This window comes from Phoca vitulina, unplaced genomic scaffold (genome assembly GCF_004348235.1).
Source record: "Phoca vitulina isolate PV1807 unplaced genomic scaffold, GSC_HSeal_1.0 scaffold1, whole genome shotgun sequence".
In the NCBI taxonomy this organism is placed as follows: Eukaryota; Metazoa; Chordata; class Mammalia; order Carnivora; family Phocidae; genus Phoca; species Phoca vitulina.
This window is the reverse complement of record NW_022589704.1, coordinates 19,320,418-19,332,869: the sequence shown is the minus strand read 5'-3', so window position 1 is coordinate 19,332,869 and position 12,452 is coordinate 19,320,418. Positions and strand designations below refer to the sequence as shown.

The 12,452-nt window shown below is 49.3% G+C and overlaps 1 protein-coding gene across 2 annotated transcripts; it reads left to right on the top strand.

Moving 5' to 3' along the window:
- The first annotated feature begins 4,485 nt into the window (after window positions 1-4,485).
- LOC116637209 (C-X-C chemokine receptor type 2) lies at window positions 4,486-12,180 on the top strand. 2 transcript variants are annotated; one of them, XM_032412630.1, is made up of 3 exons: window positions 4,486-4,578; window positions 4,777-4,859; window positions 10,778-11,873. In XM_032412630.1, exon 3 carries the CDS (start codon window positions 10,803-10,805, stop codon window positions 11,871-11,873), a length of 1,071 nt encoding a protein of 356 aa, XP_032268521.1. In that variant the 5' UTR covers window positions 4,486-4,578; window positions 4,777-4,859; window positions 10,778-10,802. The 2 variants fall into 2 exon arrangements, with proteins under 2 accessions (XP_032268521.1, XP_032268577.1); XM_032412686.1 differs by lacking the exons at window positions 4,486-4,578; window positions 4,777-4,859 and adding an exon at window positions 7,550-7,607 and having other exon boundaries at window positions 10,778-12,180.
- The last annotated feature ends 272 nt before the right edge of the window (window positions 12,181-12,452 follow it).

Sequence of the window (12,452 nt, the reverse complement as noted above, 5' to 3'; positions counted from 1 at the left end):
TCTACCACTAGACCCGAGCTTTCCAGAATTTTATATAAACGGAATCATCTGGTATGCACTCTGTATTGTCTGCCTTCTTTCACTCAGCGTACTTATTTTGGGATTCATCCATGTTGGTGCACATATCAATAGTCCCTGTTTACTGCTAACTGGAAGAACTCTACTGCATGGAGAGACCACAATTTTGTTTACACATTCAGCTGTTGCCAGACATTTGGATTGTTTCCAATTCGAGGCTGTTACACATACGGTCAGCTGTGTACAAATCTTTGTACAGACATTTGCTCTTATTTCACTTGGGGAAATACCTAGGAACGAAATGGCCAGGTCCTAGGATAGGTATATGTTTAACTTTTAAGAAACTGCTGAGTTGTTTCCCAAAGAAGTCGTGCATTGTTCCCTCCCACCAGCAGTGTATGGGAGTCCCAGATGCTCCCCAGAGCACAGACATGGGGCTTGGGCCTCTCTCTCTCCTCTCCTTCCAACCGCTATGGTGACCTGGTGGTCCCACGTTGTGAGTGCCTGGAGGGAGGGGCTGAGACCAGGTGACTCTCCATGCAGTGCTCACTCAGCTACATTTTAATAAAGAGGGTTGATGAGGACTTGTGTAGCTCCATGGTACAAGATCATATCCCCTGACTGCCTGAGAAGTCTTATGTAAATTCTGTGTCATTCACTGGGCACCCAATTGTGGTGCTTCTGGGAATACCATTTCAGAAGAAGCGTGGGCCCCACTCGATATCAAGGGGATTAGCTGCCGTATCTGAGCTCCAGGGCAGACTTTGTGGCCCCAAACAAGCATGCGTGCTTTTATCCCCATCCCCTCTGCCTCGCACGGACTGCCGGGGCCTCTGCAGTGGTTGGGCAACCCTGTGGCTCAGGCCAGCGCCTGTGCACCGCCTCTTGGGGTCAGGGCCACCCAGAGTTGCATCCCATTACCATGGCATGGAGCAAGAGTTTTGCAATAGCAGTTCCTGCCCTGGAGAGCTGGTGAGAACTTCTCCTTAGCAAAGGCTACAACAAGGTGAGGGGCAGGGAATGGAGGGAGTGGAGGGGGGGCAGGGCGGGGGCTCTGGAGCAATCAGGGCAATAGAATCACCCCTACCCTAAGGGGCAGCAGTCCCTTCTCGAGGGTCCAGTTTGCTCAGAAACTTTTATTAGGGCAAGGTTCTTATTCTAGTGGAAGACATCACGTTCTAGTGGAACTCCAGTGTCGAGTTCACACCTGCCTGAAGAAGTGAGGGAGCGAAGAGACCTAGCAGAAGCCTATGTTCAAAGAGGAGGCAGAGTTCTGCTCCTGGACCGGAACTCATCCAAAGGAAATCAGGGGCCAGGAATGGGAGAACTTGACCTTCTCCCTGTCTGGGAGGGATGGAAGGACAATGCTGACCACCAGCCTCTAGCTCAACACTGCCCCCCAGAGAGTCCCCACCAAGTCCAATGAAGAGCGCAAAAGCTCCACAAAGACATTAGAAGACTGGCGATCCTCTGGCAGAAGGTTCCACGGTCACCATAGGCTGCAAGGGCGCCGGTCCTTCAGCAGTGACTCAGAGGCGAGTCTAGCACAGCAACACCCAGAAGAGCCCCTGGGGGACACTCCCAACAGACTCCCTCAAATTCCTGGGGGAACCTTGTGGGGGGATGAAGCCCTGCATGAGCACAGAGAGTCTAAGCTAGTGCAATTTTGGTCACTGCCATTGACGTGACCTCACTTGTGCTCACAGGCTGGGGATGCCCTGAGAAATTTGGGCGACGTAATTATTTCTTTAAATAAGATGTCACTCGGATCCTCCCATGTACAGCAGTTCTCCCACTTTGTCAACTCATTCGGTGCTCAACAAAATGATATGAAGCACCCAGGATATGCCAAAAACACTGTGATTGGTTTGGGGATACAGAGATTTTTATCATAGATTTATCATATTTATGCATATTACTTATATATTTTTCTACATTATATATCATATATTTATATACTGTTTTTATATATTATATATATAAGATATAAAATCCCTATTTTTAAGAACCTCACAGTGGGGAGGAGGGAGTGACATGATGACTACAAATCCCATAACTGAAGCCGTGATAGAGATAAGCCCCGGGGCGGTGTGGACAGCCCAGAGAGGGCTGCGTCCATGGAGGTCATGACCGGGCTGAATCTTAAAGGAGAAAGGAAAGTTGGCCAGACCAAGAGTGTAGGGAAGAGCGTTCCAAGGGGAAGGGAAGTGCATGCCGGAGCGGGGGTGGGGGGTGGGGGTGGGGAGAGGGTACCAAATGGCTCTTCGGAAGCTGCGCAGAGTTCCCTGTGGTTGTAGTTGAGGGGTCCCGGGGGTGTGGCCTGGAACGAGTCTGGGTAGGTACACAAGGGGATGCAGAGGCACCAGGTGCCGAGGTCAGGCGATTGACCTACCTGAGGACAATGCGGGTCCTCAGAGGGTTTTAAAAGGAAAAGAGCACGATCAAATTCACACTTTGGGAAGATTGTTCTGGGAGCAGAGTGGAGGATGGTTTGAGGGGGGAAAGACTTGAGGCAGAGATGATTTAGACTCTCCCTCTGCCCCTCACCCACCGCTCGTGCACGTGCTCTCTCTCTCTCTCTCTCAAATAAAAAAATCTTTAAATATAGACACATTTAATCTGCATGACAACACTATGCAGCAGGTGCTTCATTAGCCCCATTTTACAGATGATGAAACTGAGGCCCCGTGAGACTGAATAACTTGCCCAAGTCTGCAGTCCAGCTCCAGAATCCACAGCTCTTGCGTGCATATTGCAGTAGTTTAGGTGAGAGAGAATAAAGTGTTGCCTAACGCTGTCAGTGAAGATGGTGAAGAGGAGATAATCAAGAGAGATGCTAAAGAGATGGCCTCATTTGAGGGGTGTGCAAGGGGCGGGCCGTTTCCGGTTGGCCAGATGCCCAGCTAGGAGGGTGGGGCAGGAAATCCAAGAGACAGGTTTTCTACCTGCTGAGCTTGCAGCACCTGTGGGACTTCAGGGGAAACGTCAAGAGATGGCTGCATGACGAGTCTGAGCTGCAAAGAGAAGTTTAGGAGGGAGATCAGGCGCTGAAGGTGTGGGAGACCCCGGCACTTATTGGGTGGTGGCTGAAGCCAAGGGAGCAGGTGGGCTGGCCTGGGGAGGGCAGGGAGAGAAGAGGACCAATGCAGAGCCCTAAGGAACATCCAGATTTGAGGAATGAATGGAGTACTAAAGCCACAAAATGAGACTAAGTTTCAGGAGAAATAAGAAGAGAATGAAGTCCTGGGATTAAATGCTGCAGAGGTCAAATGAGACTTGAACAATAACCATTTCACCATAAATACAGTTACAAGGCATACAGCAGACTGGAAGAAAATATTTTAACATAATTGACAACTGTGAGATAGTATGAGTAGATAGGGTAACAGGCCCTTTTATAAAGCACCAATGGGAGAATAAATTGATACAATCTTTTACTGAAGCATAGTTGATACACAATGTTATATTAATTTCAGGTATACAACACAGTGACTGGACAATTCTGTACATTATGCCATGCTCACCGCAATAAGTGTAGTCACCATAAACTGGTACAGCCTTATTAAAATTTAAATGTGCACAGATATGACCCAGCAAAATTACACTTAAGCTACACAATCATACAAGTTCCCAAAGACCTGCATCCAAAGATGCTCGTAGCAAGACTTAAATATTCATCCATAAGGTAATTATCGGATCAATCATGATACATCCGCACCATGGACTAGTATGTTGTCGCGAAAAAGAGTAAGGTGCATCTACATGCATGCCCATGACAGCGTGTTAAGGTGCAGAATGACATAACCAGTTCAATATCATTTGTTTTAGGGGGAAAAGGAAGGAAAACATGTCCGTATATGCGTGGAGGGGGGGAAAAGTCTGGAAAGATGGACACAAGATATGTGAGAATCTAAGGATGGAAAGGAGTCCTTCCAGTTCAACTTTAGACGCTTTTGAGGTGTCTGTATTCTTTACAGTATGCAAGCTTTGTTGTTGCAACAGTAAAGCCGCTTTATTTAAGAGAAGGGCTTATTGGATGTCGCGGCCTGAGGTCGTCGGTCATGTTGGCAAGAGCTGTTTCAGCAGAGCAATGGGAAGGGAGCTAGCTATGGTGGGCTGAGCGGTGAACGAGGGGAGGCGAGGTGGAAGCAGCCCCTTTCTCTAGAAGTCCAGCCGTGAGGAGGGCGCTGGGGGCGTAGTAGCGGGAGGGGTCCCGAAACAGAGGGAGGGTGAGGGCGACATGAGCAAGCTCAGGGAAGGAGATGGCAGATGGGGCAGAAGGGCTAGGAGGCAGGACCCTCAAGGATGTGAGAGGCAGGGTGTCCCCGAGTCAGGGCAGGAATTCACCAGAAAGAGAAGGAGGGACGCTTCTCACGCTGACCCTAGAAGGAAGGAAGAGAGTGTGCAACAAGTGCAGGCAAGTCTGTTCACCGGGGGCTGGGGTGGACTGTATCTTCCTTGTAAAGAAGGAGGTGCACGTTCGAAACGCTCCGAGACGAAGGTTGACCAGCCACACCTCCCCCCTCAGACTGGCAGGCTCCTCCAGAAGCCCTTAGACAGGTAGGCGTGAAAATCCCCAGTGCCCATCACAGAATCTCCAGGTGGACGGATCCTTGGCCTGGAGTCAGAGTCCCAGGACAGACCTCATTGCTCCTCGGAGGGGACGCCTCCCCTGGTGGGCCTCCTGGAATTCACCCTGGTGACCCCAGGTCAGACGTTTCCCTATAAAGTCTGCTTCTCTTTTTTCCTGCCCAAAAGCGCTGACTGGTCCCAAGCCCCAAGACACAGAGGAGATCAGTGGCCCCTCCAACAACAACAGCAGCTGTCAAAGCAAACAGCAGGTAAGTGAGCTGTTCGGTGTTAGGGCCGCCAGGGCCCCGCGTCTGTTGGAACTTCAGTCTCCTCTCTGAGTCCCCTGAGAACTGACGTGTTGAATTGCAGAAACGTAGAGCTAAAGAGAACAAAGTCTTGGGGTGCCTGGGTGGCTCAGTCGTTAAGCGTCTGCCTTCGGTTCAGGTCATGATCCCAGGGTCCTGGGATCAAGCCCCACATGGGGGTTCCTACTCAGCAGGAAGCCTGCTTCTCCCTCTCCCACTCCCCCTGCTTGTGTTCCCTCTCTCGCTGTGTCTCTCTCTGTCAAATAAATAAAATCTTAAAAAAATAATAAAATAAAAAATAAAGAGAACAAAGTCTTCACTTAGACAGCATGGCACAAAAGAACTTTCTGCAGTCCTGGGGAGTGTTCTCGATCTGCACTGTCCAATATGGTAGCCCCTCGTCACGTGTGGCCCTTGAACCCTTGAAAGGCGGCTGGTATGACTGAGGAACTACATTTTTCGTTCTATTTCAACTAAATTTAAGTAGCTACACATGCGTAGTGGCCATCGTACAGGACAATACAGATCTAGAACAATCGCCTCATTTTCTGACAGACCACATCAAGGCCTGGAGAGAATTGACTTGTCCGAGCTCATCCTGACCATCAGCAGCAGAACCAGCCAGTTCTTTATTCACCCCACCATCCACATGCAGGTGGTGGGTTCAGGCGAAACGAAATCAACCTAATGAAAATCAAGAAGCAAGCCGGTGGGGAAATGTCAAATCTGGGCTCCCCTTTCTACACCTTTTTATTCCATTGTCTGGGACAGAGAGGTTCCTAACCGAGCTCAGAAAGCTGAGACTAGGATCCAGGCCCTTGTTACAGTGGACAGAATACAGGATTTGAGGTCAGGTAAAAACGTTTCTTAAAAACTGTTTAAAACCCAGTTCATTGTGTCACTCTGATGAGGTTGCTTAACTCCCAGAGTCTGGTTTCCTCATTCAGAAAGTGCACACTTCACGGCTTTGTTGTGAGGATTAAATATGTACAAATTCTTTTTTTTCAAGATTTTATTTTTAAGTAATCCCTACACCCAACATGGGGCTCAAACTCATGACCCCAAGATCAAGAGTTGCCTGCTCCCCCAACTGAGCCAGCCAGGCATCCCTAAGTGCACGAATTCTGAAAAGCTCTTTTCCCAGAAGCTGGACCCGAGTAGGCACCCAACGTTACGGTTAGTGTGATGGTTGTTATTCACGCCAGAGCCGATGAAGATGTACATCAAAGTGAGCCCGGAAAGCCGACCCGCTGCTTTTCCTTCCTTGGGGGGTGTAGTGGGACAGACGTCATGACGCTAGTTAACAAACTGTTCCAGAAATGAAGATCACCACGACAGACGCTAACATCATGCTTGCTCTAAGTCTTAAGCGCTTTACGGGTAATCCTTCATTTGATCCTCAGCACAACCCGACGAGTTAGATGCTATCACTGGCCTCATTGTACAGATGAGTAAACTGAGACTTGGAAAGGGAAAGTCACTGGCCCCGAGCTGCTTGGCTTGCTGAGTCCTTACCCGCTGCTTTCCTGGGCCTCTCTCTGTGTATAACAAACCTCTGTCTGGTTTTAGCATCGCCTGGCCAGGAGTCACGGCATTCTTCTCCAAGCATGGGAAAGAGAGAAGTGACAAAGAACGGTTGCAAGGTTCTTCCCTAGGGGTAGGCAAGTTTGTTGCAGGCTCCAAGCACTCTGCGGGCCCTGGGATGCAGGGCCAAGAGGCAAAGTGGAGAAGCCAGAGGTATGGTGTGCTGGCGTGGGGGCTTGGGAGGGAGCCGTGAATTAGTGGTCACTGTTCTGCCTATATTTATCCTTGCCACTGTAATCAGTAGCAAAGGTGACAAAAATACATTCTTAGTGTCACTCAACACTGCTTTCAAAAAGGTGTTTGGATTTGGATAAGATGCGAATTTTTCCCAAAAGGCTTTCTTTCCAAATTAGATGGTCTTGGCTCCAAAGGTGGCCAGCTACTGCAGACCCAATCCCAAGTGTACAGGCCAAGAAAGAAGAGCAATGCCCCTCAGAGGGGCCCCTGGGCGGAGCAGATGGTTGGGCAGGGAGGTGAATGACAAGAGAAGTGAGTGGAGCCCCCACTTGGGGGTGGGGGTTCTCAAAGGGATGTGACATGGAGAAGGAATCTGTGAGGCTTCAAAGCCTCCGGGGTGAATGGGGGGGGACGGGGGCATTAGGTCCAGGCGCACCAGAACCTCAAGTTCCATCTCTGTCGTCTTCATGAGCTGCTCTCCTTTGAGATGGGAGAGATGTTCAAGAGCAGGAGGGCGGCTGGCTCCCGAGCAGGGGGCAACCCGAGGCAGCTGGGGTGTGGGGAGAGTCAGACAAGGCAGCTGAAAGAGCCAGGGACTGCTGAGACCAGGGCAAAGATGAGAGAAATCCATGCCGTCCTGGGCAAACCATTGCCTTTGTGTGGGCCTCAGTTTGCTCAACTGTGAAATGGAAAGATTGGCTAGAAAACACCACAGGTCCCTTACCAGTATGGAACTCTGCCAGTTCAGAAAATGACTTGTGATCCAAGAGCTGACCTGAGAATTAATTATTCAAGTTATCAAAAGCATCCAGCAGCCTCAGAACTCCACCCTAGAATTGAGCAATCTAATCCACCGCTCACTTCCTCCACTCTCTTAACCACCACCACCCTGTCAGTGAGGCACATCTGCTCTCCTGGATGTGTCCTACAGGTGAAAGGCCCAGACTCCTGGTAAGTCTCGGAACACCCACCCTTCTCACCTTCCAGAATTCTCTGTTCTCTGTCCCCCTTGACACCCAAGCCTCCATTGATCCCAGACATCTCTCCCGGCCCTGGGGTGGGCTTCATTCCTCTTAAGGCCTCCCTATCCCCAAAGGGAGAGCCCCTGCCCCTCTTCCTTACACCTCTCTCTGATAACCACTTAGGGCAACTCTCTGGCCAGCCCCTTCCCTTCCTGACTCAGCCAGTTCTCCTGCTTTGGCTCGGATGGGGTCTGAGGAAAGGCCAGACATTGTCTAGTCCCTCCTGCTCTACATTAAATGCAAATATGTGTGGATTATATTCATAGAGAGAAAGAATGCTAGAATTGTATTAAAATGACTGAATTTTCTATTGTTATTGAAAAGATTGCCTTCAATGTTCGGGATCTTGTAAATGTCTCCGTTGTATAGCATTTTTCATAAAATAAATTAGAATCATCCCATCCATGGCGTTTCTGAATGGCCGTGAGTCATTAAGGGTCTGGCCATTTCACTCAATGAGGGAATCTCCTGCTTGTTCACCGAGAACATGACCAGGGGGTCAGTAGGAATCAGCCAGTTCAAGGGTGTTTGGCTAATCATTTCTGCAAGGGCTGTCTCTTGCATTCTGGGCCTACAGAATAGGTAAGAAAGCAACACACAAAATATCAAACAATAGGAGTAAACTGTATACAGTCTGACCATGAGATCTCAAAACCCAGCTTACAAATATATTTTAAATATGCTTAATATATGAGGTATGATTTTTTTTTTAAATGAAGCAGGTCAGTAGACTGTAAGTAGCACATGGGGCCATGCACACCTACATGGAATCCCGGTTGCAGCATTTGTAGGTTCTGTGACCATGGGCTGGTGTCTGAGCCCCTCTGTGCCTGTCTTCTCACCTGCACAAAGCAGACCCTTCCCTTAGTTTCTCCCTTTCACTGTCAACGCATCCTTCCTAGAGATTGGTAAACTGAAAAACCCACAAGCATCCACAAAGCATTATCCCCCCCCCAGTGACTGGAGGTCACTGCCCTGGCCTGCTTCTCTTGCCCGAGTTTTTCATCTCCCGTCCTGACTTGCAGGGTCTCCCTCTGGACCCTTAAGCTGATCCCTCGTGCCTGGGAGCGGGAGCTCCCCGTGTACCCCCCAGTCCATCGCCTGCACAGCTGAGCACTGGATATTCCAGAATGAGGACTTATCAGTGAAGTATGCTTGGCTGCAGCTATCCCCTGATAGGGCAGTTTCTGCCACCACCCCAGCCCTGCCTTCTCACACTGTAAAAGTCACCCATTTCCAGTGTACAACTAGTGGTTCTTAGTACATGCACAAAGTTATACAATCCTCACCACTGTCTAATTCCTGAACACTTTCATCAGCCTGAAAAGAAACCCCCCCTCCAGCGCCTGGCAACCCCTGATCTACTTTCTGTCTCTACTGATTTGCCTATTCTGGACATTTCACATACATGGACTCCTACAGTATGAAGCCTTTTATGTCTGGCTTTTTTTTTTTTTTTTTGCCTGGAATAATGTTTTCAAGCTTCACCCACGTTATAGCATATATCAGTACTTCATTCCTGTTGTTGGTTGAATAATAGTCCATTGTATGTGTATGCTTCCATTAGTTTCTCCATTTATCGGGTTGAGGCACATTTGGATTGTTTCCACTTTTGGGCTATTACACTGTTGTGAACATTTGTGTACAAGTTTTTGTGTGGACGTAGCTCTCCAATTCTCTTGGGTACATATCTAGAAGTGAAATTGCTGGGTCATTGGTAACTATGTTTAACGTTTTGAACAACTGCCAAACTGTTCTCCAAAGTAGCCTCACCATTGGTACATTCCCACGAGCAATGTATGAGGGGTCCAATTCTCCACATCCTTGTCAATCGCATTACTGTCCCTCTTGTTTTATGATGATGATCCTACTGAGTATTGAAGTAATTCTGGAGCCTTGTTACTTGATGTTTTTCTCTTTAACGCTGGTTCCATTTTGAGGTGGGTTACTGACTTGCATATGGTCCCAGGATGGTCATACCTTGTTATAAAGAAATGGCACAATGGTGATAGATCTGGTGGTTCACAAGGAACTCATTTGGGAGCTGGTTTACTTTAATTTACTTCCTCTTTGAAAACTGGGTAAATATTTCAGAGTGACTGCAGCTTCCCCCAGAAGCAGACTTTGGGCTATCCCCATAACAAAGGCAGAGCCAACAGAAGCGGGTTTACCTGGATGTAGTCTGGGGGTGCTGGGGAGTCAGGGATGGATGAAGGCACTCACTGGCAGGACACAAAGTGTCCCCACCAGAATTGAAAAGCCACCAAAATAAGGATAGTATGTCTCCACCTGTCTCCACCTGTCTCCTCTGCTTCCTGCTGACTCTCCTTGGGCTGGGAGCACCCTGGCTTTCTCTGCTCACCTCCACATGGCAGAACATGGCTGCTCGGAGCTCCCAAGACAGTCCGTTACATTTCCACCTGCTTGGAGAATCAGTCAGCCACCCACTTAGGATTTTTAATATATTTTTTTCAAACTGCATAAATACTCCCACAGCAGGTCTTCTGCATCCTGAAAGAAAAACGCTGGGCTGTAAATAAGCTTTCTTCTAGCTCCAATATCCTTCAGCTGTATGCTGTTACCACTAAATCTATTTTTCCACACACTTCTTTTAAAGACTTTCAGAAAGTGGGACAAAGGGGTTCCTCCCTCAGCTTTCTAGTCAAACCTCCATCTTTTTCTAGCAGTCAAACCCAATTGGATTGCCTGCTTAATCCCCCACATCAAGAACCGAATGGCACCTCATATTTCTGACATTAAATTCAGCCTCAATAGCCAGAGATGCTCACCACTGAAGAATCCAAGACATGTTCTGTAGGGATTGTTTGCAGGGAAGTTTCAACAATGTTTTGGGTGATGGTAATGTCATGGAAAATGCTCAGAACCTCTCTGGTTTTGAGGGAACTATACGCTTTGTGCAATGTGCCATTTATCACTAAATGTGGCTCATAACCTAGAGCCACGACTATTTCCTAATGTGAAAATTGCTTCCGTGTAATATACAAGCCAAGGCAAAGAATGCCGTCCGAGGTTCATGGGCAAATAGGCTAGAATCGGGGGAGAGATTATTGTGCAGTAACTCTCATCTCTCTTCTCTAGGCCAGGATTTAAGTTTGCCTCCAATATGGAAGACACTGACTGGGAGACTTACAGCTTGGAAGATTTCTTTGGTGAAAATTACAGTTACAGCACAGAACTGCCCTTTATTCCAGCAGACTCTGCCCCATGCAGGCCAGAATCCCTGGAAATCAACAAGTATGCAGTGGTGGTCATCTATGCCCTGATCTTCATGCTGAATCTGCTGGGAAACTCCCTAGTGATAGTGGTTGTCTTATATAGTCGGATCAGCCAGTCTGTCACTGACGTCTACCTGCTGAACCTGGCCATAGCCGACCTGCTCTTCGCCCTGACCTTGCCTCTCTGGGCTGCCTCCAAGGCAAAGGGCTGGATCTTTGGCACACCCCTGTGCAAGGTGGTCTCGCTCCTGAAGGAAGTCAACTTCTACAGTGGTATTTTACTACTGGCCTGCATCAGCGTGGACCGCTACCTGGCCATCGTCCATGCCACACGCACGCTGACCCAGAAGCGGCACTGGGTCAAGTTCATATGCTTAGGCATCTGGGCCCTGTCCCTGATCCTGTCCCTACCCATCTTCGTCTTCCGCAGGGCCATCAATCCCCCCTACTCCAGCCCAGTCTGCTACGAGGACATGGGTGCCAATACGACAAAACTGCGGATAGTGATGCGGGCCCTGCCCCAGACCTTTGGCTTCCTCCTGCCGCTGGTGGTCATGCTGTTCTGCTATGGGCTCACCCTGCGCACCCTGTTTGAGGCCCACATGGGGCAGAAGCACCGGGCCATGCGGGTCATCTTCGCTGTCGTGCTTGTCTTCCTGCTCTGTTGGCTGCCCTACAACCTGGTCCTGGTCGCAGACACCCTCATGAGGCTCCGGGTGATCAAGGAGACTTGTGAGCGCCGCAATGACATTGGCCGGGCCCTGGATGCCACCGAGATTCTGGGCTTCCTCCACAGCTGCCTCAATCCCTTCATCTACGCCTTCATTGGCCAGAAGTTTCGCCATGGACTCCTCAAGATCATGGCCTTCCATGGGCTCATCAGCAAGGAGTACTTGTCCAAGGACGGCAGGCCTTCCTTTGTTGGCTCTTCCTCAGCAAACACTTCTACTACCTTCTAAGCACCCCCGGCCCTGTTGCAGCCCCTCGGGGCTCCTCCCTCACCATCAGCATCGCGTTCCGAGCCTCATGTCCACTGGCTGTTCACAGTCTCTGTGTCAAGGCAGCCCCCGGGTGTGGTTACACGAAGTTACTGGGGCCACGTCCTTTTCGGGCCCTTTGTACAGTTTAGAAAGCCTGCCCTGGTTCCCCAGCCCTGACTATACTTACTCTGTCAGCTGCTAGAGCTCAGTCCATCCTACCACTGAGCCCACAGCACTCTGTTCTCTGAGGCAGTTAAAGACATTTAAAAGGCATTCCTTCAAGTGACTACAGAAAGTTCCTACCATGGGGAGGCATCAGTGGTGAACGGCGTTAGCTGCTGCCCCGACTGTCCCTTTCTTGCTTGCCAGCAAAGCCCACCTCCCTTGAGAGAGGCTGAGAAGGACAGATACTCACTTTCGAAGACTCCCTTGGCTAGGAGTGGCCCTGCCATTCGTTTCGGACTAACTAGATTTCAGGGCAATGGTGTGCTGGTAAACCACTCTCCTGGGGGAAAGAAGTCCTGATTTGTAGCATTTACCGAGTTGCCTGGTGTAAAT

What these genes read in the sequence shown, in the direction of transcription:
- LOC116637209 (XM_032412686.1), top strand. Translation starts at nt 10,803, where the DNA reads ATGGAAGACACTGACTGGGAGACTTACAGCTTGGAAGATTTCTTTGGT.